This window comes from Labrus mixtus, chromosome 22 (assembly GCF_963584025.1).
Source record: "Labrus mixtus chromosome 22, fLabMix1.1, whole genome shotgun sequence".
In the NCBI taxonomy this organism is placed as follows: domain Eukaryota; kingdom Metazoa; phylum Chordata; class Actinopteri; order Labriformes; family Labridae; genus Labrus; species Labrus mixtus.
Window position 1 is genome coordinate 9,353,640 of NC_083633.1, and position 27,328 is coordinate 9,380,967.

Consider the following 27,328-nt stretch of genomic DNA (forward strand, 5'->3'; position numbering starts at 1 on the left):
AATGCATGCACACACAGACACAACACAAATAAATGCACACTCAAATTACATGCTCGACTGAAATGATTCTGCTTTCTATATCAAGTTATATAACTGAAATAAGTATAGACATTTCAAAGTTAGACCTCGTCACACAAAAATAAGTCAGGCGCGTTACATGACATTAAATTGTGCATCCTAAAACGAGGGAAACATCACCTGTAAACAGGCTGTAACGGCAAAAGAAGCCAAAATACCAAAGAACATAAGAAGTAACATTTTATTTATCAAGCCTAACTGATTAGACTTTTGTCCATCTTATTAACCGACTTACCTTCAGAAGCTAACGTCAGCAGAAGCATGGACTCGATATTTGACAAAAAGGTCCGTTTGTACATCGAAAAAAAGGCAATTTGTTTCTCAAAGATAGATTTTCAAGAAGATGCAAATATTACTCTTCTGGTGGCTTCTAATGAAAAAATAAATAAAAGAAAGTCTTAAACTATATTGACAATTAATAATATATTAATATTTATATTATAATTCTGATACTTTTGCTGTAAATTTCTAACACTGCGTTGCGACGTTTCTGCCCTACCTCTCCTACAGACCACATCTCAGCATTAAAGAGGACATATTATCCCCCTTTTCTACATTTTCAAACAGTCCCCTGTGGTCTAAATGAAACATCTGTGATGTGCTTTGGTCAAAATATAACATGAATCAAGCCCCAGAGGGGGTTTGTGACCCTGTATAAACCAGCTCTCTCAGAACGCTCCATTTTGGTGTGTGTGTCTCTTTAAATGCAATGAGCCCGCCCCTGAGTTTTCCCAGTAGACATCAATCCTCTAGCAAGAATAAAAATGGCAGACCTGAGCAAAAGTTTTGCTCTATGCTGGGGGTGGAGTCCATGGGTGGAGATATCAGGGGAAGGGAGTTGAGCAAATTTGAAGCGGAACACTTTTCTCTGTGTTGTAAGACTTATTTTTAACATCATTTTGTGGGTCGGTAGACCCTGTAAAATTGGATTTTTCATAATATGTACTCTTTAAGGTGATACTTATTAGCATGTGCAAAGTTAGCCTCCTTTGTATTAGAATGCTACAATATATAAATGCTAAATTATTAGTATAGGTTGAGCGCATGACAACCAATTAGCTTGGACTGTTTTTAAGTTGTTTTAGATCAATTATACTATAAATGAATAATTCAGTTTAAGTTTTGAACATGGTTTTGACCTGCTAAACTGCTAATTCAATGCTAACAGGCCTCAAACGCCGCCATTAGTTGTCTCTTTGTTCTTGAATTTTTTAAAACAATTAAATGAATTTTGTAGAAATAAAGTAAAAACTTAGCATTTGAAGCATTGTTTAAAATAGAGTAAAAATCCACCTTTAAGTTAATATACAGATATAATTATAGGGAAATTTAGTTAGTTTGGTTTAAGCACATGTCTACATTTGACAATTGTTTTTTTTTTTATAGGGAATAATTAACCGTTGTTTGTTTCAGTAAGCAAATTATATTGTACACCTCATGATTTATTCAGCAGAAGAAACCTTTGACCCTGGTCTTAAAGACACCTTGGATCTCGTAGCAGCACTTAGTATCTACAACAGGAGAGCCTGCCCAGCTGTCTCTGTTCAGTAACTCAGGATAAGGACCCATTATAAGCATCAGGTGGGTAAAACTAAAATATCTTTATTCCTTAAGCTTTACATGATCAATGACCTGGTTCCAACAAACAGGCATTCATTAATGTTTGCTACTGTAGAAAAAAAAAAGAAAGACAGAAAAGGAAAAATACAATTTTCAACTGAATCTGTAGTGTGACAGTGACTAAATAAAGAACTAAAATGCCAAACAGATAGCCATCAGTGGGCTACCTCCATGTGTGTACTGTACGTAGTGTTATGGATTAAAGGATAAAGCGGCTTAATATGCTGACTAACCAAGTGTTTTTCTCCTTATTTAAAGCGTAAAATGTATATGTCATTATAATACAGACCCCAAAATGTCCTGTATCCATGCAGCGAGTCTCCTCTTTCTGTGCAAAAATATAACAAGACTCAAAATCTGGAGCTAATTTACAGTCGACAGCAAATGAAGCTAACATTTCCAAAAAGAGCCTTTTCCATTTTTTTTTCTCTTTGTTTTAAGAAAATATGAGTTCTAAGCTAGGATCATTTAATACGTAAAAATAAACTACAGAGCAATAGGGTATGAAAATAGTTCTTTTTCTTCTCCTGACAAACAATGATGACACATGATTGATGAAGGATTCATGGCAACTTATTTAGTAAGCCTTCTCCTTCGACGACTGACCAAAAGAAAATAAGAAAACATTCAACTCTACGGTTTAAGAAACAGCTTGATGTTAAATTGCACATGTTAATCTTGGAAGTGGGAACATGGGAGAGTGACAGCGAGGGAAAAATGTGTGATGGGCTGATAGGAGGCGGCACATATAGGAACGATGTCCGAGTGACAGATGGAGGTGAAAAAGTTTGGGGGACGTGGGAGGAGGAAGAGATGCATAGAGAGATGGATAAATCCCAACAAAAGTTTAAACCAGATATGTGAAATATTGCTATAAAGAGACAGAAGATGGAGCTGACGGAGACAGACATGACGAGGACTGAGAAACAACAACCTAAGATATGAGAATGACAAACATTTACAGATTAAATGAGGTATTGCACAGATTAATAATAAAAAAAAAAAAAAAAAAGCATAAAGGCAACAAAAATATACAGCAACTTGATAGAACATTTACATTTCTACGAGTGAAATTAAAGATTTCTTTTTTAAAAAGACATGAACGGTTTTAGTGTCATGATCATCCCGGGGGTTGAGGTAAGGGAGCTAGGAAATATAGCTAGTCCTCCCATTCATCATCGTCCTCAAAGTCTTCATCCTCATCATCCTCATCATCCTCGTCTGTGAAAGAAAAGAGGAAACATGAGAGCGACTGAAACAGCTGGACGATTACGCAGAAAAACAACAGAGTTAAAGTGACATTGACTTATAGAAGTAGCATGAATGCCTTAAAATGAAGGGTGCAATGGATCACAAATATTTTCGGATTCGGTTTCAAATCTTTTTTCGGCTCTTCTCCTCAGTGAGCCACGACTCGAACTGCGCAGCACTACACATCAAAATGCATCTTCACTACTCTTAATAATGTATCACATCCTCAGCTTTATTCACTACTCTGGGCTGTACACATATGCTACAATACCAATACAAATAATCAGTCAGATAAAGCTGGACTCACTTTTCATTTGGAAGCTCTTTTTAAAATGTGAGTTTTAATAATATATAATATAAAAAGCTGCATAATTTCAACATCAGTAGTTTGTTGAAGTTGATCTCTCTAATCAGGGATGTCAACTCAAAGAAAGAAAAAAACAACAGCTAATCAATAAAGTTTGCAGGGATGCACAGAAACAATCTTCAGTGTACTATGTTGAACACGTCACACACACACACAGTTCATTGAGCGTTTGTGTGTGTGTGTGTGTGTGTGTGTGTGTGTGTGTGTGTGTGTGTGTGTGCACTGTCAGCAGCTGCAGCTCGTGCTGAGACCAAACCCCAAAAGGGGGCGTGTGCGTTTAGCGACTGCATCTTTAGAGTTTGGACCGATGCGCTCTGTTTGGCTTAGTTTGCAGCCACAGAAAACATAACAACTGTTACGTTACTGACGATACATCTGTGATTGTTGTCACGTGTAACCACCAGCTGATACCTTCACACTAAATGCAGACACTGCGAGATGAAATGGAGAATCAGTGTTTGAAGCAAAGTCAGCGCTACCTTCAAATGTATCGTGTCTGTTCAAGAGTATACCTTCAGTTTGTTAATTCTTTGTATCTATTTAAAGGACTTCTTCATCAATAATAACCTCAACATAGAGTGCACTTCTCATAGTCACAATGGCTTTACAAAGGCAGCAAATAAGAAAAAGAAGGCATAAATCCACAAGCTGTCAAAGAAAGAAAGAGATGTAGTTTAAACTGAAATTAGGAAATTAACATTTTTGAGGAAATCAAACACATTTAAAGGATATTAAAGATTAAAATCCCAGTCAATCGGGATCTCAGAAGTTTTGGTTTCAGGAAAGACTGAAAATAACTTTCTGAAAGAACATCCTTTTTCCAGAGACTAAAAGTGGAAGAAAATGAATCACAAGGTCGAGAAAGACAAAGGAGGAAGGAGGGAAAGTTGTTGTATTTCTTGCTGACTGTGTGTCATCTGACGTTAAGGTAATGACACACAGTCTGAGTGCTGCGTCTGGTGTCAATGAACTCTTTGAAGGTTGAAGAGGCCCGGGGAAATAATACCAGTTACACGAACAGGAATGAATAATGATATGACAAGCTAGTTAACAGGTGGGGATTGTTTCTGTCTTTTTATGTACCTGAGGAGTGAATAGCCTTGCTCCTTTTCTGCATCACCTCCATCAGAGCGCCAACGATGCCTGCCGATGGGGCAGGGGTGGCAGGGGCTGAGTCTGGGTTTTCACCCCTCTGTAAATGAAACACAATGAGCAGTTAAGTTTAAAAAACACAAGCTAGAGATGGAAACAGTCTATTCAAAGAGAGGATGTGTCAGTACTGACAGGTTTCAGTTGGATTCCTAGTCGGATTTGGTCCAGAAGTGCGTCTCTGCCAATGCTGGACACCGGCCTCTCCTTCTGCTCCACCTTCTTCAGTTGGGTACCCTCTCTGATCTGGCTTAGCAGCGCATTCTTCCCGGGCCCGCCACTCTCTCCTCCGTTAGACTCTGTTGGAGGAGCCGGAGGTGGAGGGCCAGGAGGCGGTGGCGGAGGAGGGGGAGGAGGCGGGGCACCTCCACCGGATGACATCGAAAATGAGGGGGGAGGCGGCGGAGGGGGAGGCGCCGCAGGAATCGAAGCATGTGCCGGCGGAGGGGGAGGCGGGAGGGAGCCGCGGCTGGGCGGGGGAGGCGGCGGAGCCGACATGCCGGGTCGGGACGGAGGGGGAGGAGGGGGCGCCGAGATGGGCGCTCTTGAGGGTGGCGGAGGTGGAGGGGCGCCTCTCCCCCGGGCTGGAGGAGGAGGAGGAGGAGGTGGGGCTGAGCCGTGGTGTGGTGGTGGGGGAGGAGGGCCGCCTCTGGATGGAGGGGGTGGAGGAGCTGAAAAGGAGAAAACGTGAAGAAAAAGTTAAAAAGTTGCGATCATCATCCTGGATCGTTCACACTGAGGTCTTGAGGAACATCAAGATTTAAAGGGACAGCTGGAAGAAGTGGATGTCAAATCATCTCTCTCTATGAAGCTACATTTTAGAATCACTGCCTGTTTTAATGCACGTTGTAGTTATGTTAAAAAAACAACTGAGGGCTGCATTTGTGAATGTGAATAGGGTCAGTTTTCTTGTAATTGGTCTAAAGGCCATATTGTAATGAAAACTTGAGGGATGCTTCTGCGGTCATTGAAGAATAACTGCAAGTGCAAAATAGATACAATAGGATCCACTGGATCTACTGGATCAGAAAAGGAAGTTTGGCTTAGAGGGAAGTTAAGCAGGGGGGGAAAAAAAACATTAGAGTTGAAAAATGCATGTTAAGTTTATGTAGGTTTCACTGCATATGAAAATGCATTCCATTTCTTGATTCTTGCGCGTATGAATGAACCATGCAGTTACATAATGAAGCCACTGGGGGCAGCCTTTTAGCAGAGTATATGCATAGATTTGGCAACATGTTGGACAAGAGCTAGAGCACGAAATTGGAACATCATTTTTTTATTTTTTTTTCCAAATGACATCATTACCAGAGGAAGGATGTGTCATGTAGAAATGTAAAGATTTGAATTGCTCAAGAAGGAGTCATACCGCCTCAGAGTGAAGGGACACATCATACGACTCAAGTAGAAACACAGCAAACACTTCAGTTCAGAAACTGCAAGTTCCGCACTCTTTATCATTTGATCAGATTACAGTCCAACTCGACATGCACAGTCATGAGCTGTCACAGCAGGTCATGCATCAAAATAAACCTACCGCTCCATCTGGGCGGACCTGGGGACAGAACCACCACACTGGTTAGATTGTCTTATTTAATGACACAGTCTCATGGAAAAACATGATGCCAGAACTCTACACTGAAACCAGTAGAGTTAGATTTACTGGTCTGTTTCTTTGCAATGTATCTTTTTAATTTCCCTATTTGTTCCTACCTTGTCTCCGGAGCTCATTTTTGACAGCTTCTACACCTCCTTTCTTCTCAATGAAGTCGTAGATGACCTTGGAGGTCTCTTTGTCCTTCAGCTGAGCCTCAGAGATGCCGCACATGTCGAACAAGTTCTTCAGCTCTGGGTCCAAATTGTTCAACTGGAGAAAGAACACGGAGGAAGATAAGACATCAATATGAGCCATGGAAGACGGATATAACCACAGAAGTAAAACATCCTTACTCTGATTTATTGGATGATTAAAGGATGCAGTGACACTAAAAAGACTGAAAGTTGACTGCAGCCGTATAACAAAGCATATTTGCAGTGTTCATACAGTTTCCCTAATTTAAAACACCATCAGCTTCATACTGTAACAGAGCGGCGTTATATGGCCTCATCTGCTAAAATACAAGCAAACTCCTGCAGGGCTTTAAATTAACACCCACCAACCGGCCAATTGTGGGTAAAAATTTACTTTGGAGGGTAACATTGTAGAGTTACTAGCCATTTTTTTCTGGTGATGAATAAAGCAAATATCACTGCGTCAGTTTGAATCGGCAGGCTGCAGCAATGATGCGACAAGTCAGTGTTGCCAGATTGGGAAAATTTGGCTGGTAGAAAATCTGGTTGGCTGGTAACTTTAAAAATCTACTAGCCATGTTGGCTGGCGATCAAAAAAGTAAATTTAAATCCCTGCACTCCGGCACATGCATAATTCCATGCCCAATATGTTAACGTCTATGATGTGATGTCACTGGTTTAACAGCTGTATTTATGAACTTTGAGCTCAGTAACACATTATTTGGCTGGCATGTCTCGAGCTGTGCTTTCTCATATTTGGAAAACTGCTTTAACGTACTTTTAGAACTGACTTTCTTCCTTAGTAGATTTTTATGCATGTGAATGTGTCTATATGTTTTTCTTTCCGTCACACTGCTTGGGGCCGGGAGAACAGCATTTCATATTTTTTATGTATGCAGATACATGAGAAAAATGACAAATAAATGGAATCTGGATTAAAAGAAAGTCACATCTGAAAGACCGGGGTGGCCATGTTTGACATTGGATGGTTAGAAATATAAGAAAGTGTTTCAACTGGTCCTTCAGGGAGGATGTGATGATAGAAATGATATCACTTGTGATGTTACATTCTTGTGTTTTGAGAGTCTTGTAGTATCCCAGTAAAAAAACGGTACAAAATTAGACAACAATGTGAGGTATTATGCTGCCACCTGGTGGTGTGCGGCTGCAACGTCAGGTTAAAAAAATTCTCAGTAACCCAAGTTGGAATTTAAGTTAAAATTTAGGGATTTTATCATCATATTTTACAGATTTAATTGTACCTGCCTCAGAAAGAGAGACGAGAAGTAAAGCCACACATAACACAGTTCAATGTTTCTCTTACTGTAAGCTTAATTGTGTATTTATTCCCTTCCAAAACAACTATTGTTTTTTTGTAACCATCATGAATTTAAGTTGCTTCAGTTGCCGTGTATCAGAACTTAAGAATTTTTGGACTGCTTATGGGAATGGATTATGACTTTAAAAAGGTTGCTCCTCTATGAACTACTTAAGCTAAAGTCTCCATGATGTGAAGATAGAAAAAGCAAGATACTTTTAAAGACTGTTAAGACTTAAAGTTATCCTTTGCTCATTTGATATCCCCTCATCTGCACTCTACTTTAAAGCCTGAGGATTCAAGAGCTGAGAAAGATTTGTTCAGCTGACGTCACACTATTCAAATCGATCTAAGTCTTTGAAAGCATTGACTTCTGAAACTGAATCACCTGTTTTTTTTTTTTTATCTTTGTCATTTTCTGACTGAGTAAGCCCTCTGACCTGTGTGATCTCATACTCATCCTCCAGCGTGATTACTGACCACGCTTTTTTTTTTGGGAACGAGTCCATGGATTATGCAGATGCAGGTTGATTCTCTTTCCCTTCCAAAATCTTCTTGTGTAACTCTTCTGATGACTTGGCCACGCAGCTCGGCTTAATACATCGTATTAAAAATGTGAAAAATCGGTCTGGGAGAGGGCTGTGTGGCTGTTTAACAGATAAACTATGGGGCAAGATTTAAGAACCTTTAGAGGTCATACTCCCAACATGTGCAGAGACAAGTACAACACCAGCATGCACATTAATGTTCTTTTTAGTGCACTTACATCAAAGCCTGTGTTTGGATCCCAGCCTACATGTCCAATGTGCCTGAGAGAGAGAGAGAGAGAGAGAGAGAGAGAGAGAGAGAGAGAGAGAGGACATGAGATCATATTAAGAAAAGACAAATGGAGGATAAAGCTTAAGAAAAACATTTTAAATATCTCCTAAAAGCAGATTTATTTTGTATTTTAAACTCTGGACACCATTACACGGCCTGCAGCATCTCATAAAAGATTATGAGAGCTGCCACTAACTATTCACTGCACAGATTGTCCTGCATAATCAATCACATTAATTAGCCTACAGGATCAGTATATAGTAGGAGTGTGGGTCACTATGTCACATAGGAAACCTGAAAGCAATAAACTCCAAAGACAGTGTCGTTGTTGTTACCTTGTAGAATCAAACAGACAAATGTTTATCCAGCGCTTTTGTCTTGTTCTGAATTGAAGCTCATAATTAAGCTGATTAGTTTGAACTGTGTCAAAGCTTCTTTTTATTAATTTAATTTCGGTACCAGCATAGTCAGTGCACAGATTGGTCATTTAAGTCACTTTCAATTTTGGGTGCCTCAAATTGATTTTTTGTTGTCATGATATAATCAAAAGACTGATCAATATTCTTTGTTTTTATTAGTTTTTGAATCAAAGTTTAAAATTCTGTGGAACCGAAATGCCCTCTGGCATAAATAAAGTTGTCTAAGTCTAAATTCTGCTACCATGACAACTCTAACATATTAAGCATAAAACATGAGAAGCATGCAATAAGTGAACATCAGTAAATGTCTGATTGACTGTATCATTGATTTCTTTTTATATATGCAATATGCAACAAAATAGATTTTTTTTTCCAGAGAGGTCACATGCTAATTTGGTGATTAGAATGACATGTAACAAGTATATACATATATATATATATATATATAATGTATAATCTTGGTCATGCCAGTGGTGACTCACTGGAAGTTGCTGGGCGTGCCGATGTCTGCCTTGGTCAGCTTCTTCTTCTTCCCTTTAGCCTTTTTCTCCCTTTTGGGGAAGGAGGAGTGCACAATGTTGTTCACCTGAGAGTTGTTATGGTAACGCTGCATCTCTGGGTTTTTGATGTCGACTGTGGCCATGGGCAACGTCGGGCCTTTAAAAAAAAAAAAAGATGGACACAACAACATGAGTTTACGTAAGACAGCCGGTGTATCACAAAGAGGTATGATTGATACAAAGATACTAAACTTATGTAAGAGGATTTTCATTCAATTTAAAGGAATAGGACGACATTTTTTGAACATAAAGTAGGCTAAAATGATATGTGTGCCAAAACTATGAAAGCAGGTTTGATAGCAGTTCAACATTTAAAAAAATGAATAACATTGGCCCAGAGTTCCAGTTGAAATCCAAGACTGGGGCTTTTTAAGGCCAGCGGTGGTCCTCTAATTATATAATCCTCCATTTAATGGCTATTACAGACTCTGTTTGGAGAGGGTTGACACATTTTTTGTGGGGGGGGGGGGTTTGTGGGTGTGAAAGGGGCTTAGAACATCTGGGATTACAGCATCATCTCATCACTGCTGCTCCCACTCGCAGTGAATGACAAAACAGGTTGTGACTGACACTGGATACAAAACACAACATTGTAACCCGAGCTCAGAATCAATCGTCATCACTGTTAGCTCTGCAAACAGATGTTCTTTCACGGTATTGACATGGGAGAGCTATGTTTGCATTAACATATCAGTAAGGATTTGCAACAATCGGCAGCAATAACTAAATGTAACAAAGAACCAGATTTAAACATTGACACAATGCCACAAGATCTCTGGATTTTACATTAACATTTTCTTCAGTTTTAACTGCGGTAATGGACAATCCAAACAAAAGACAAAGTGCATGATTGCTGACAAAATTCAATTGGTCTGTGCACAGGGATCGCAGACATACTCACATGTCATAAAACATCACATTGAAGCTTCTTTACTTTGCAAAAACAACACTGTACCTTTAACACTCTCACTACAGGGACTTTTCCGACTTTTACTTGGGGAAGGGGAGGCAGACCGGCTGCGTCTCCTCCTCACCCTGTCCCAAATACATCCACTGTCACTCTCCCTGCAGGTGCTCATGCTCACATCCAGGAGCATTTTGCCCACCAGGTCGTGAGCCTGATCTTTGGGACAGATGGAGAGGCGGGCGGTGGGGTCAGACAGGGACGGGTACAGTTCGTCCTGCGGGAGAACCAGGCAGTGTAAAGAAGACAGACAGCTCCCCGGGCTCAAACCTCCACCTCCAGAAGCTGCTGCTCCTACTCCCCCTCCTGCGCTGCCCTCGCAGTTTATTTCCTCAGAGGGAGCGGAGAGGAAGGTGGTGCAGAACATCATCGTGGCGGCTGCTTTGGCACGAGCAATAAGGTCATAGACGGAGACACCAGGGAGGATCAAACGCCACGCGGGTCTGAGGTGCTTTTTCTCAGTCAAAGACACAAAGCTATGATCATCCAGGAGGTTCTCATTTTCATTAACCAGATGCAGCACAAAAGAACTTCAACTTGTTGTCTTTTGTTAGAAGATTCCAGGATTCTCAAGGAAAAAGTTTCTAAAACTCAACCCAAAAAAAAAAGGACAGCAGAGAGAAAAAAAAAAAAGCCCACTTGTCTCCGATTTGACGCAACAGTCTGTATTTACTGACTTAATATCCTCATCAGACATCTGGTGGAGCTCACTCCACAAACTGTCTGAGCTGCGAGGCAGGCGTCCAACAATGCCATCAGAAGGGAGACGAAGCAGCCAACACTTCGCTGGCCAAATTTGCTCTTCCTCTTACATTCCTTCCGTCACAGTAACAGCTTTCTTCTACGTGAAATTGTCACCAAATTCCAGTTTCCCTGCTTCTGTCCGCCTATCTATTTTCCATCGTTTCTTTCTTTATCCGTTCGACTTTCCACCTCAGCAGGGTGCACTCGTAGAACAACATGCTCGGATTGGTTCGCTGTGATCGTTCCTCCACCCACCTCCTCTCCTGGCTCCTCCCCCCTCGCCCGCAAAACACACAAATGGATCTAATCCCAGCAAATCATTCTGGATTTAGAGCTGGATTTTTACATAACCATTAAAACCCCATCCGTGCCTAATCCCGCGTTAATCTCAGGGGTCTCTACGACATGATGAAGCTGCAGCTTGGGAGAGAAAGCAAGAAAGGCAGATAGGAAAAGTGATGAGGGGAGTACAAAAGAGGTGAAGAGGGGAGCTGGAAAGGGCAGTGGGAGAAAAAGTCAGACTGAGGATTAGAGAGAGTAATGAAAATGTGACATGATAATGTGAAGTGGGAATGAGACCAGCGGAAGAAGAAGAATATATCCTTGTGGAAGAACAAGTATGACTCCTTTGGAGCTGAACCAAATCACACGCAAGATTAACTACATTCAAAGTCAAACCATGTAAGACCAATCTAAGATAGAAACTCGTATTTACAGTCATGCATCGCAGCAGAATTTGGCCGAGGAACATGGAACACTTTGCTTTAAATCTCCTTTCCAGCAGGTGATGAAAGCTGCATCCAAGAATACACACTTTGATTCACAAATCTGAAAGTCTGCCTTCAAACAAAGGCAAAAAAGTCCAAAACGGGTAACCATATAGCTCAATGAACATCATGTATGCCCATATAAGGCATCTGACAGCATGTCATCCAAAGCAAAACGTCCAAGGGCAGAATTTTGTTAAGCTGCTCCGAACATGAGCATCAGTCGATTGAGTAAATGTGTCATTTTTGTGGTAAAGATATGAACACACATGCGCGCATGTCGAGCACGAACACACCAGCAGGGTCAAGTCGTGCGGCCCCAAAATTGGCTCCCTCCTGTGCAGAAGTAGGCTGCGTGCCTAATGCCGTATGTCCACAAAACAAAAGTGTGCATATTCACAAACGTGTCCCATCTGTTTTATCAGCAGGCCACACTGAATGAAGGTCATGATCTCTGCAGATTGAGACTCCACGGCAGGAAAGGCAGAGCTATTCTGTGTTAATATGTTAAAGTACTGCGCTTATGTGCTTGACTTTCTTTCTCAATCATACACAATTCAATTCATTTTGACTTACAGAAAATTATACAGAAAAAAAATCTCTATATCCTAGACAGAGTATGCACTCATTGCTTGATGTGGCCCTGTCAGTGATATGTGTGAGGGTTGATAGGAGGCAGAAAAGACAGGCTGGGTCTTACTTCTTTATACTTTGTAGTATATGTTTTATTATGATTTAGTAAGTATACAGCTAACAGTGTATTTACAAGCGCATTATAAAAATGTCACTTTTGCATGTTGATGAAAATGGGTTTTTTTTCCAAAATAAAACTGTTGATTTAAATAGAGAATAGAGAAAGTGATATGTTTTCCTAAACCATAAATAGTCCTATATTTGTTTTTTTGTTGGGGGAGGGGGGCTTTTAAGGGCTGTTTTACCACCTTTAAGAATTGGTTATTACAGCTAGGAGCAGCTCCTCCAGTATAGTTCAACAAAAGAGTATCCAACAGACCACGCAGGGGGGGTCATGTGTTTTTGTTTCTCTATAAAGATTTGATTGAAGACGTACTTTTTAACATCTGTTATGATCCAAACTTGCTCAGTGAGAATGTTAAAGGGAAAAAATGTGAAGCTGCTTCTGTTTTTTGACGGTTGTTGATTTAGTTGATAAGAGGTTCAATTTAAGATTTTTTTTGTAATCAGTCCGCTGGGTTTCAATCTCTGTGATGCCAGGCTTTAGTGTTCCTTACAGAATATAAAAAAATATATTTTTCTTTGCTGAATAGTTTCCACAATTTAAGGGAAATGTGGCCTTGAGGTTGTTGCCAAGTTACACAAGTATATGAATGATCCTTCTACTCCACCCATCTGACATAACAAACTGAAACGCACGAGAAGTTGCCAAGCCATCAGACACACGTCGGTCTCTGTTCTGACACCGCCCCCTTTTATATATTTCTGAAGTTATTGACAGGAAACAGGGGAGAACGTACCATTTGGAGGGTCGCGTCTCTTCTCTGTGGACACAGACAAATGAAATCATTACAATCCTTGCGCTCAGCGGTGGCTCGTGTTAGTGAGAAGCGAATCGTTGTGAGTAAGTCAAAGGGAAGATGTACAAAGAGAAGAGAAGTGATTGGCTTCTTCAGAATGGGCCCGGCGAGATTGTGCGAGAGCTGCACTTAATGGAAAGTTGAAAAAAGTTGCCAAGCAAAGTGTTCTGTTAGCATGTTTGGGAGAGGACTCATGTGCATACACACAGACACACACACACACACACACACAGACACACACACACACACAGACACACACACACAAACACACGCACACAGACACACACACACACACACACACACACACACACACACACACACACAGAGAGAGACAACAGCTAGTACTATTTCTAACAAAAATGAAATTGTGCAAAATACTAAGCTCTGGAGCCCGACCGATTAATCAGCCAGCCCGGCAGTTATTAGCATATCCAGTGACTATCAGTATCAGCTAATTTGATCTCAGATATTTGTCAATATTACTTGATTTAATTACCAGTCAAATAGCTTTTCATTTGAGTATCTTTGTATTTCACTTTTTCTGGCTATCACCAGCAGAGGGTGCTACATGGACTACAACAAGCATTATCACTCTCCAGACTGTCCAGCCGAGACTCACATACATGCCCAGTTATTTTCCAGTTGAGTGACCATCTTTGTCTTCATTATATATCTTTTCCATGTATATATATTAGAATATATATCCATCTATCTCTACATATCGAACATAGATCTAAGAAAGATATCGGCCAATATATCGGTATCTGAATTTTTTCTCTTTAATATTAATAATAAACTATAGCGAATAATGGAACACACACACACACACACACACCACACACCACACACCACACACCACACACACACACACACACCCATATATGGATGTTTGAGTTTTCCAAGGCTGATGGTCAACAGAAGAAGCAGAGAAGATGAAATTAAGACCCCGATACAGAGGGATTAAGAGGAAAAGATGAAAAAAGGATCCATTACGAGGTTCAAGGAATGATCCGCAGGAGGAAGAAGGAAGCTGGACGGTCTTAATCAAGGATGTGATGATAAAGGTTAAGAACTGGAGTGCACTATATTGAGGTTTTGCAGAAACAATAGGAATATGAATGGCTTATTTGGCTGAAAAAGATTGAAGTGATGATAGACGGCAAAAGATAGTTAAGTCGCCTTCAAAGGGGTTGAAGTGTCAAAGTTGAATTGTTGTTGCTCTTTATGTATTATTTGAATGAAAAAGATCAGAAGGGCAAAATAATGAGTCAAAGAGTCATATCACAGCTGATTATTCATTTTGCAGATTTCAACATGAAACTGTTACACCCCCTCTCCCACTTTGGGCCAGTCAGCATATTTTTTTGTGGAAAATAAACGGATCCAGAGTGACCTCTTTGACTCTTAAAGAGACAATGACTCAAAGGTTTTCTTGCAGCACCAAAACAAAAGATAATGTTATTTAATGAATGGAGAGGTAGAATTGATGAATCTGTCTGTTGAGTTCTGTCATTTGATTTAGAGTTTCATTCAAGCACAGTAATGATGGGTGTGCAGTTTGATATCGGGGGATTGTTATCAAAGGTTGTATCAACAGGGAAGAGGTAGCAGCTGATTAGAAGAAAAAGAATATCAGGTGGTTATGTTAACAGACCAAGGCAAAAAAAAAAAAAAAACAGTAAAAGAAATCTGTAAGGTTAACTGTCTTGGCCTCTGAACTCATTTAAGACTTTTTTTAGAAAGTTTTTTTTTACTAGTTCAGCACTGTAAGAAATGTCAAGTAACAACATTTGTATGATTTTTTAAATCCTACAGTCAGACCAAGTGGGATCATTTCAAGCCAAATATTGCAACTTAAGATCATCACAGACTAAAGTAAAGACTGAAACGGTCACATTTAAACCAAAAAACTTTCTGCATCCTTGTGCTTTAATAATTTGCCTGACGATCATATTAAAAAGCAGAATTAACTGAGTATGAGGATAAAAATGTGCTGAACGTGCCAATTTTTTCAGTGAGTTCAGTGAGCAAGTAAGATTTGATATTAGTTAGTAGCAGCAGCAGCATTAAGGTGGTACCAGTTTTCCTCTGTCGTCTGCCCATTAGCTCATGAACTTGGACGCGGAAACGCTTCGACTCCTCCTCGTTGGCAAAGTTGAGACCCACTTGGCACGTCTGTGAACACACACACACACACACACACACACAAAAGAGATCAAACATTTGTAAGGTCAATTTAACTATTTCTCAAGTGCCAACTAACTTTTTAACCAACTTGATTGGATTGCTGAACCTATCCTCCCCCCCCCACCATGATCATCACCGTCAGCTTTCCCACATAGCTCACGGTCTGCTGCAGTCTGAGCCGCCAGCTCAGGTGTTTGCTCCATAAATACAGACATCTCGTCATATCAAGGGCTTAAGACTTCACAGAAAGCTAGGACTTCAACACACAATGTTGTTTTTCACAACGGGAATAGACATCAGTATGTCTTTGATAGGACAAAACTGAGAAAGAGTTAAATATAATGTCTGGAATAAAATGTCAAAGAAGATAATTATCTCTATGGTAACCTAAGACTTGTGTGTACCCGTTTTGTTGTACAGAATTTTCCCCAGAATGGTAAATGTACTTGAGCTTGTAAAGCGCTTTTCTAGTCTTTAAAGCGCTTTTACACCGCATGTCACACCTACACATGCACACAGATTCACACACTGATGGCAGTGGTTGCTATGTAATGAGACCATCAGAAGAAACTAATCCCATTCGTACGCATTCATATGCCGCTGACAAGGAGCAGGAGCAAGGACACATTGGACATGTTGCTGCAGGAGCTTGGGAACGAACCCTCGACCTTCCGGTTGAGCGACGGCGACGACTCTACCAACTGAGCCACAGCAGTTTCTGCAGAGTAGGACTTGCAAACTCTTTCTGAATTCAAATCTGCTCAAACTTGATAAGACCCAAGATTTAGTTTTGCTGTGTGAAGTGTTTACAGTATAGCAGACAGGAGCGCTGTGTTTGGATGAGCTCCAGCTTGTGAAACAGGTTCAAAACATTTGCATCACAATGACAGAAGAGTGTTTAAGGGCGCGGTCACACTGGTCATCTGTACCGTGCTGTACTCAAGCACGATTGCCCCCCCCCCCCACTGCGCCATACCCACGCTGGCCGGCACGGCCCGCGGTCATACTGGCCAGGACTAACCGTGCCTAAAAGCACGATTACCTCTTGTACATAACGTCGTAATACAACACATGCACGCTTTATTTTATTATGAAGCGTGCTCTGTTTACAAACAGGCGGATGAGAGAGAGAGAGAGAGAGAGAGAGAGAGAGAGAGAGAGAGAGAGAGAGAGAGAGAGAGAGAAAAAAAGAGACGTGCAGTCGAGTCCGTGTCTGCACATCAGAGAAAAACACAGAGCATGACAGCTACTTTACTGACTTTGCAGCTTATTTTAAGCCATTTTAATCAGACATAAATAAATTAAAAAATAAAATATACGCTCGACCGAGTCCACAGGCGAGTCTGCGGCCGCACATCGGAGAACATGACAGGTACTTTACTGACTTTGCGGCTATTTTTAAGCAATTTTAATCAGACACAGCAATAAATACATTTAAAAATAAAATAGATGCGCGGACGCCCGCACATCGGCGAACAACACAGAGAACATGTCGGCTACTTTGTGGCTTATATTATGTAATTTTAGTCAGATACAACCATGAAACTCTGGATTTCTCCATAATGAAGGCTGTCAGCGTTGTGTACCCGCGTGCTTGTGCTCGTGCATGAAGTGTACCGTGCTGAAGCACACCTCTCCGAAGTGTGCCAAAGCCAAGGAAGTGTACCGTGCCTGAGCATGTTACGGAGCGGTCACACTGGCCAAAACGAACTGTACTTTAACGTTGAAGCGTGCTTGGGCACGGTACAGATGGCCAGTGAGACCGCGCCCTAAAAACATGTCAAATGTTGTTCATAGAAATGCTAGGATTTCATTCTAATATTAGGATACTCGAGAGAAGCAGTGCAATGTTCCAATGACTACATGTAATAAGTAATTGAAGTGTCTCTGGGCTTATTTGCATCAGAGAAAGAAACTGTTTTCCCCCTATTTTTCCTCTCCAGCTGCATTCAAGAAATTAAAGAATTAAATCATTATCACTCATTAATAATAATAAAGGCTATTTTGGCCTGTGAATAAATCGGGGCAGGGACTTTAAATACCAGGCATCTGAAATAATGCAGGACAATGAGTGAAAGAAGAGGAGGGAAACTCACATCTCCAGGAAATGTGATGAAGTACGGTTTGGAGAGGTAGATGTTGAAGTTGTTGTAGAGCTCCTGTTCAAATGTCACCTTACCGTCCTGTGGGAGGAAAGAAAGCACAGAACCGTACAAAAAAGTACAAAAGGCAGGTTAATGCTAAAGGTTTTACATGAATACAAAGTAGCTTTAACAGTATATGGTATTCACTGTGACATGAATCGAGATGAGTTCTATTACCTCCCAAATGTAACAGATTAAAACCAGTGGTGTAATCATTAATGTGCAGAGCTGTGTTTGCCTCACCTTGATGTCAAAGACCCTGATGAAGTAGGATCGTAGGGGGTTGTCTTTGACCAGACAGGCCACACCACAGCATCTCTTGTTCCAGCTGGAGTTCCTGTCTGCTGTAAACACCTGGACCACTGCTGAAGCCAGCGACTGGAGGGAGAAAGGGAGCGCCAAACTTATTCTGTGTTGCTAAATGGATAACACATAAGTGGTGTGTTTTTTGAAGCCAGATAAATGCATCTTGCAAGTAGTTCAAATAACAGATTAATACCTATAACACAAAAACTGATGACTTGATTAAAGTTATGTGCACTTCAGTGTCCCTGAGAATTTATCAACCATCTCAATCCATAAAGTTCATGTTGCAAATCTCAACAGATGTTAGCTGTGATGTTGAAGACATTCAACTATAAGTCAGCCTGTAAGTACAGTACAATACAGAACAGCACGAACACCAGCAAAGATTAAAGTCCTCGATATGGGAGGTGACCATGAGGTCTTTCCAATTTGAATTCACTATGGATCTTCCTTCTCTGCCTCCTCTGTGTTATGGCCTAAAATCCAAAAGTCAGATATTAAGAGAAGCCATCTTTAAGGATGATCCAAATAGTGAAATGGGTTTTGGAGGAGCGAAAAGGCCAGAAGGTTTGCATGCAATGCTGCACACAGCCACAAACCAGTAAAAACAAAATCATGCTTTCTTGTCTTTCAAAAACGAACAAGGCAAAGGCTTAAGAGCACATGTTATCATCTCAACAGAACATATACTTTTACTGCAGCATCAAATCATATGCCAGTTTCTTACGATACCTGTCTCTACTGATTAAAAGCTAATACACATCTGCTGTTAAACGCCTTTCATGTAGGTGTTGAAGGGCTGCTTAAATGTATTATGACATAACCACAGACTGACTGACAAGAGTGACAGGAACGCCGTGGGGGTCAAATTGTTCTGCCCTGCAGTTGTCAGAATAAAGTACATCAACTCAACGTGTCTGACAAGCGGCTCAGATATACGACAGAGACATCAAGTGATCTTAGCGTGGTAAGAACAATGGGTTAGATTGATTCATGTAGTGTAAAAAAAAAAAAAAAAATGCAATTATAAAAATATGTGTTTTGAGCGATGCCAGATGTCCTCTGGTAGAAGTCTGAACTCTGTGAGGGATCTTTAAAACTACAAATATGCTATAGTGTGACTGAGCGCACACACACACATACATCTTTTCCATGTATATATATTAGAATATATATCCATCTATCTCTACATATCACACACACACACACACACACACACACACACACACACACACACACACACACACACACACACACACACACACACACACACACACACACACACACACACACACACACACACACACACACACACACACACACACACACACACACACACACACACACACACACACACACACACACACACACACACACACACACACACACACACACACACACACACACACACACACACACACACACACACACACACACACACACACACACACACACACACACACACACACACACACACACACACACACACACACACACACACACACACACACACACACACACACACACACACACACACACACACACACAGCTTTGCTTAATGGGTCAAATTTGTTGAAGCACCTCTCTCGTGAAAATCTTCCATACTGCATTCCAATATTTTAGCCCATTTATACTATTTAAAACAATTCAAGATGTTTATTTTTAACCCAACTTTAAAGAAGTTAGGAGTGTTTCTGAAGTGCGTTTAAAGGCAAAGAAAAGCTGCCAGTCAGCACACCTGTGGCGCGCACACACACACTGACACATCCATGATCATAAGAGCAGATCAGACTCCCGCAGGGTTTTACAGGGGGCTGCAGGGATTTTCTCTCCGCAAGGGGTCCAAGTTCACAGTCATCATTACTGCACACATGAAAGCAAAGAGCATCAAACAAGGGAAATGCCTGCTGATGTTTGAGGCCTTTTCATTCAGTTGTTCCATTAATTATTGCAAACTTCAAGACAACACACCAAGGCTTTATGTTGCTCTTTGTAATTTAGTTTTTGTTGAATGTGACGTTTAAATTAAGCAAATATGCAGAGGCAGCCAAGGGGTATTTTAAATACAGACTTTTTTTTTTTTTAACATACATTTTGGTTTTAACTGGTCTACACGTTTTTAGTACATCTGTATTTTTACATGAAGGGATCTGTCTAGTGTCGTAATGTGATCACATTAAATAGCTGACATTTCCTTAGAGTATAACAGTACTTCAGAGTAAGGAGCTCTCCGAGTGAAGGAACAGTACACAGAAACCAAAATGGAAACTTGTACAAAACAGCAAAAACGTCTCTTGCTTAAAAGGAAAACATTTGGGTCTAATTCTCTGATTCCTTAGAATGCCGTTAGAGTCGAGACATCGCTTCAGACTGAATAGAAGGCCCGAGCAGAGACATCTAGAGAGACAGTCACACATCTCCCTGTATGGATAATAAAGATGCTGAAAGGCTGGTTGTATTGGCCTACACCGATCATCCATGACATCATGACCACATGCCTAATATTGTTGGGGGCGGGCAGGCACCCCTCTCGACAGATCAGGGCCAAAACAGTCCTGACCTGACAAGCCTTGGCCTCCATTAGACCTCTGAGGGTTTGCTGTGGTATCTGGCACCAAGATGTTAACAACAGCTGATCCTTTAAGACTCGTAAGTTTTCGAGATGGCTAACACATCCCACAGATGCTCAACTGGATTTGAGATCTTGGGAATTTTGAGGCAAAGTCAACAACCTCGAACCCCCAGGCAACCTTCTTCCATTGGTAGTCCAGTTCAGATGCGCACATGCCCATTGTAGGTGCTCAAATATAGTTTATTGGGCTTTATTTGAGAGGAAAGCTTGAGATAGACAGGAAATGACGGGAGAGGCTGGGGGACGACACTGCCAACGAAGCTAAACCAGCTTGATGCCGCTTTCGGTGGTGGACATGGGTCAACATTGGGACCCTGACAGGTCTGCTGCTACACAACAAACTACCATGCACTGTGTTCTGACTACAGCCCACCGATTAATCAGCCAGCAGATAATATCGGCCAGTATTAGCTTATCAAATGACTATGGGTTCCGGCTACTTTTAAAGCAGATAAGCACCGACATTACAAGATTTACTACCAGTCCAATAGCAATAGCATACATTCCAGTTGAGTGACCATGTTGTCTTCATTATCTATTCCACAAGTGTTTGATAACTGCATTGGAGGAATCAAGGCAATACATTTGTACATCTATTATCCACCAATCTCAACTGATCAAAAGATAGAAGCCAGAAAGTAACGGCCAATGTACTGGTATCTGATTTTTTCATCCTTAATATTACTATCAGGATCAGTCCCATTAATCCGATATCGGTCGGGCCCTAGCTCTGACAACTTGGTAGGTAATCTCACTGCTGACTGAAAACAGTTTTAGAGATGTTCTCATCCAGCCATAACAATCTGGCCCTTGTCAAAGTCTCTCACCTCCTTGCCAAATGTTCCTGCTTGTGCCATTGTAGCAGATAGCAATGTTGCCAGAGAAGTCATATGGGTGTATGTGGCAAGGTTACATAAATAATGCCAAACTGTGCACCTAGCCTTAGATGATAGAACAATAGCACATGCAGAGCACCTGTTACCTGTCACAGTGGTTTTGAAGCACATTTCTAACCTTGAGGTTTGAATGACGCTGTGGAACAAGTTAGCTCTTTGTTTGGTTGCTTTAATTGTGATTGGGTTTTTTTTTTTGCTTAACAAGCATGCAAAATTTATATTTTCCTTCCAATTCTGCTTCACTCTCTGCATGACTGTATGTTGTCCAGGATGATTTTTAATCACGTTCATACAAACACTCAGTGCCTTGGCAGCATTAGAGCTCTTGATTGTTTGGATTTGGATCAGTCATACCTAGGAGGATCACAAGAATAATATGAATTTGGCTTATCTGTGCAGCGACTGACTGTAATAGGGTCAAGGCTCTGAGGCCCTCGGGGTTTCATCTGCCTGTGTAGCACTGATTATTCCTGACAAGGCCGAAAGGGCTGCAGGAAGCGGAGCTCTGTCTTTTACGTCATCATAACACGACAAAAAAAATGCTCTCACGTACCGGCGTTAGAAAGGGTTGATTTTCCCATTGTTCTTAAAAACAAACTACGTCTTTCTGCTTATTGATAAAGAAAAATAACTGTCAAGCTCAAGGACTGCAAAATGTATTCCTCTTAAATTAAAGATGAGTGGATAAAGCAGTTAAGCTTTGCATTATCACAAGATTGTATGTGTAAATAAAGATTTACAAGAAGAGGGTTCAAAACATGCTTACAGAGCGACTGAGTGAACATGAGAAATGTATGAACGATCGAGGAGGGCGTGATACGAACAGGGAACTTAAAGGGGGTCGGCTCCGATGAAAAAAAAAGAAAGGATGGCAAAATTGGAAAAAAAGGGGTGAAGCGGAGAAAAAAGAGGAGTCATGTTCCACTTCTCCAGCACAAATCACCAGAGGAGGCCGACCACGGGACTTCCTGTAGGATAGGACTGCTGATCAGGCAGTCTGTGTACACACACACACACACACACACACAATCTCTCACACAGACGCAGTGTGTATTGGACTCCTTCCACCTTTCGCCCAGTCAGACAGTGTTGCTGATGGTGAAAACAGCAGAAGGAATACTAATGCGTAAAACCAATGAGTGAGGCTACTGTGCATGTACCTGGATGTCTCCATGTCATGAACGCAGATTGAATTCTCAAACACGCCATGGATTTATGCATTTATAATTATGCAATTTCTTCACATATTTCTGTTGTAAAAATAATATTCATGTCAGACTTCTAAAATAGGAAATATTGGATGCAGACAGTTCATCACAAAAAGAACAGAACAACTAATCATTTAAATTCTTAATTATTTCTGAACACTTGCCTCATTATGTGGGCTTTCTTTTGCAATACACAGCCTCTAAAAAAATTTCTGACCAATTTTCTTTCCATGTCATTAAAGCAATAGGAGGACGCTCCGACGAAGGAATCCTGTTCCATCATTGTTGGACATAAAATCTCAGTCTATACTGCCAGGACTACAAGCAAGAAAGGGCCACTACATCACTGGTGGGCATCCTAATTAGATTGGTCAGAGAGACACACAATGTCAGTGTCTTCTAGTCGCTTCCTCTCACACTCTTCCTGAATGCAAATACGTGTAGACACACACAAGAGCGTAGGACTGTGAGGAATGTTCCTGGTCACATGCTGACTGACATGATCGCCAGAATGCCAGAGGAACGTCGTCACTGGATGTTTTCTCAAACAGGATACAATAGGTGGAGGAAGGTGTGCCTCTGAAACCTGTGTGCTCATGTGGAAAGAAAAAACAAAAAACGGAAGAGGCGGGACATCCTACTATGTGACACACCAGACATTTCTGGCTTGTCATACCGTGTCATGGGACAGGAAGTATACCCTTTCACACCAGGAGCATGGCAGACTCATGGCAATAACATATTTAGATCAATCAAGCAATCAACTTTCATCTACAACGATTAAAGGAAGTTATGATCACTATGAGGAAGTAGCCTTTGAACGGGCAATGTGACAGTTTTCGCTATGTGAGAAAATTGCAGATTTGTACACGTTTGTGTCGCCTGCTTGGCCCACATGTGCGAAAGCTAACTTGATCATGCTACCCAGAAAACACAACCCAGTTAATAATAAATTGACTTTATGTGTCTTACCGATACAGGCGACAGATAACAGATGATTGTGCAACATGTTTTCCAGCTTTGGTGACATTTACAAGACACAATCTCCGAACTCCTAAGTCATATAGTCAGGAAAAAAATACTTTTTCAAAGCGAGAGTTTCTGATGGAAACTAAGCATGACACACAAACAAACAAACAAACAAACGAACACACCCCTTGTAGACAACAATAGAATAGAATAATATTTTACAGCCAGAGGAGTGCAAGTGACTTTTGCACTTTTAACACAGCGGCCAATAATAATCTTAAACAGTCTCGACTACACGTGATATTTTCAGTGTTCTTCCAAAACAAGTCATTGTATAACCACAATTAGTTCAGGTCTGTGCTGGTAGGCTTTGGGCTGAAACACAACAGAAAGAACATGACAGTGTAAGCGCACTTTCACTGGCTCCAAGTGCATTTCAGAATTGATGTATAAAGCTATTTCCTCTGCAGCCAGTTTTCTATACAAACTACAAATAAGATAATCAGCAGCGCAGCCTTTTTTTTTTAACTGAGCACCAAACTATACCGCTAAACATGATGCAAACTCTCCATTGTTAAATGGCGAAAAAAATTGTATTTACTTTACATTGCCTTTAACTGTCACCTTTCCTTTTTTTGTTGTTGTAATTTGCATCCTTTCATATGTATTAATGCATCCTTTTGTACTCGCAAATTTGACAAATTGATTGCTCTCAGCATATATTCCTGTTTTTTTTTTTTGCATTTGGTTTAATTCACCATTATTGGGGTTTTCTCCTGCAATGTGAAGTAAAACATCTTAAACTCCTTCCTCTTTATAAAAAGGTGCTCTACACATTTTTTTTAAATTATTACAAAGATAAATGCATCTCTGGCTGCTAAAGAGCTTTTCGATAGTGTTACATGTTAAAAATGTTTATGCAGTTAATTAATATTCAGATATACCAGGGGGGGGGGGGTAAACTAATATGGGAACCTGTCATGCAAGATTGTAGAGAGGGGAAAGCAAATACGGAGAAAATATTAGAGTATCTAATGTTGCTGCAGATGCAAAACTTCAAATGTAGTTGAGATGTGCTGGATAGCCTACATGGGGCTTGCACATGTAGGACACACACAAAAAATGAGTCAGCTGAATGCTTAAAGTGTTACGTAAGACTTGACTATCTCACAATATTGAGTCGTGACATTGCACTACAGATTTAGTCTGCAATCATAGTGAAACGACAGCGCTGCTTTCTGATCAGACTGCATGACTGGCATGTCTTGCATTAGGGAGGACTTTTAGCTTCACACACACGCGCGCGCACACACACACACACACACACACACACACACACACACACACACACACACACACACACACACACACACACACACACACACACACACACACACACACACACACACACACACACACACACACACACACACACACACACACACACACACACACACACACACACACACACACACACACACACACACACACACACACACACACACAGTCTGCTCGGCACATTCTTCTCTGTGGACACACTTCCTGAAAACAACCTAGGTTCAGCAAGCTATGTTATATAATACCAGTACAAAAATCATTGCTTTACCCTGCTCTCCACTAATGGCTTGAACAGCCCCCCCCCCCTCCCACCTCCACCCCTGACTGTTAAAGCCACTGTGGTGTTGCTAGGCTCGGTGAGGTTTACGCTATGTGGGAGAGCAACTTCAGGTTTCCTGGAGGATTCAGGTGTGTCTTTAAGTTTAAGGCGTTTACCGAACTGTCACCGTCTGAACCGGGTCACCGTGCTGCTTGTGCTGTCAAAACAAACCGGCCTCTCCAAAGTCTTCACTTACACAACACGTTACATGTGAAGTACCGACATTAAAAAGGCTGACAGGCCACAAACACCTCATACCTACACTCCTTATCTGCAGACAGGAAACACAGTTCAAGTTAGCTTTATTAGCTGTTTCGTAGCTATCGTGCAATTATTTGATGGGAAGAAACTTACGATGCATTTCCTGCCGAGGTGGTTGAAAAGGGCTTCATTTTCCTGCGGTGTCAGGAGTAAGGAGCCGCTGTTTGCTATCCGCCGTTGTGGCGGATGTCCACTCATAATTGGTCAATGTATAAAGTATGCACTGACTGTAACTCGTTTGATGTGATCCAGAAAGATACATAAACAATCCCTTGGTCATCCGTGGCCTTCCTCCGACCTCCTCACACCGGATCAGTTTATCCCGGGGTTCCTCGAAACTGGGGTGCCAACAAATGTACCCCCGTTTATGACCGCAATAAGACCGCCTCTCTTTAAAATAAGGTCAAAACTGCAGCGAGAGGGCGAAGAGGGAAAATGGCAAAAACTTTCCTGGGAAGTCCGACCGCCAGAGAGCCCGGAGCCAGTTCCATCCAATATGGCAGTGTCAGGACGAGTCCACTATCTTGGAGTTGGGGAGGGGAGACACGTTTCCAAGCCGTGTCCCATCACTTGATCAACAAGCCATCATTTTGACATTGCAATCATGCAACGTTTTTATATCGGCAACTTGAAATGAAAATGTAATTTGATTAAATCTGGTAGAGAAACTCTGATAAATGAAATGGCAGTCATCATAACACTATCCACGCAGATGGTTTGGTCCAGTCCGCCCGTGGCTTTTATGACAGGAATGTTGTGAGCGAGAGCACAGCACAATGGGAGGAGATAAGAAATAAGGTGCAAGTTGCCAAGATAATAGCATACAATGCTCCTTCTGAGAGTGATTATTGAACTGAAAATTAATGCCAAGCTACGCGTACACTTTAAAAAACACTTGAAGGCTGAAGAGGTGATTATAATAGAATCAGATATACTGCAATTTCCCTTAAAATATGATAAATTGAGTCTTTTTTAGGTAAAAAAAAAAAAAAAGAGATGACAGACACATCTCTTTAATTTTATTGAAATAAACTAAAGTAGAAAAGTAGAATTAAGTTTGCTCCAGTAACTAAACTAGCCTCAAGCTTAAGACTGACAGGTCTGACAAATGTTTTGAAGTGCACATTTGAATGTTTCTCCAGAGTCCTTGTCAACTAACTGAGAGCACAAATTAGAAACATGTCACAACAGACATTTTACTCTTCAAATGGCACTTGACAATAACACAAAATATTGAGAAGCTTCTGTTAGTCTCTTATAACAAGGGCGGCTCCATGAATCATACTTATTTGAATAATGACCTAAGGGTGTTTGTAACACCTGCAACATGCTCCATTAGGCCCATTCAGAGCTGTTGTTTGCACGATGATGTTCTATAAGATGATATAAAAAGATTATTTTTGTGAAAAACCTGCTGCAGAACTGGTTTTACTATCGACCATAATCACGTTACACTTCACATCAATCAGACAAAAGCACATAACCCATTCCTTGACATGCAAAGTACATCATGTAAGATATTTGGCGGTGCTCTATAGGTAAGATATGTGCCACTATACAGTCAGAAAGGGTCCGTTTAAATGATATTATATGCAAATGATGCAACAGACTTTTTAAAGTTAAATCTCTTTCCATGGTTTTGAAGTAGCCGATGGATAAAGGGATTTT

At 40.9% G+C, this 27,328-nt stretch overlaps 1 protein-coding gene across 3 annotated transcripts; it reads right to left on the minus strand.

Moving 5' to 3' along the window:
• Positions 1 to 1,660: 1,660 nt before the first annotated feature.
• On the minus strand, positions 1,661 to 26,178 carry waslb (WASP like actin nucleation promoting factor b). Of its 3 annotated transcripts, XM_061030243.1 has the most exons (11): positions 25,754 to 26,176; positions 17,975 to 18,109; positions 17,684 to 17,770; positions 15,479 to 15,575; positions 13,341 to 13,364; positions 9,295 to 9,469; positions 8,341 to 8,383; positions 6,179 to 6,332; positions 4,601 to 5,136; positions 4,400 to 4,508; positions 1,661 to 2,919 (listed from the first exon to the last, which is right to left on the minus strand). In XM_061030243.1, the coding sequence occupies exons 1-11, from the start codon at positions 25,856 to 25,858 to the stop codon at positions 2,858 to 2,860; spliced, it is 1,527 nt and encodes a 508-aa protein (XP_060886226.1). In that variant the 5' UTR covers positions 25,859 to 26,176; the 3' UTR covers positions 1,661 to 2,857. The 3 variants fall into 3 exon arrangements, with proteins under 3 accessions (XP_060886226.1, XP_060886227.1, XP_060886229.1); XM_061030244.1 differs by lacking the exon at positions 13,341 to 13,364 and having other exon boundaries at positions 25,754 to 26,178; XM_061030246.1 differs by lacking the exons at positions 13,341 to 13,364; positions 15,479 to 15,575; positions 17,684 to 17,770; positions 17,975 to 18,109; positions 25,754 to 26,176 and adding an exon at positions 10,328 to 12,472.
• Between the last annotated feature and the right edge of the window lie 1,150 nt (positions 26,179 to 27,328).

Bases quoted from the DNA above. Each gene is read 5' to 3' on its own strand.
- waslb (XM_061030243.1), bottom strand. From the start codon at position 25,858: ATGAGTGGACATCCGCCACAACGGCGGATAGCAAACAGCGGCTCCTTA. The intron at 15,576-17,683 runs GTGAGTTTCCCT...GTGTGTTCACAG, and splicing joins TCATCACATTTCCTGGAGAT to ACGTGCCAAGTGGGTCTCAA. The intron at 4,509-4,600 runs GTCAGTACTGAC...TTTCATTTACAG, and splicing joins TAGGAATCCAACTGAAACCT to AGGGGTGAAAACCCAGACTC.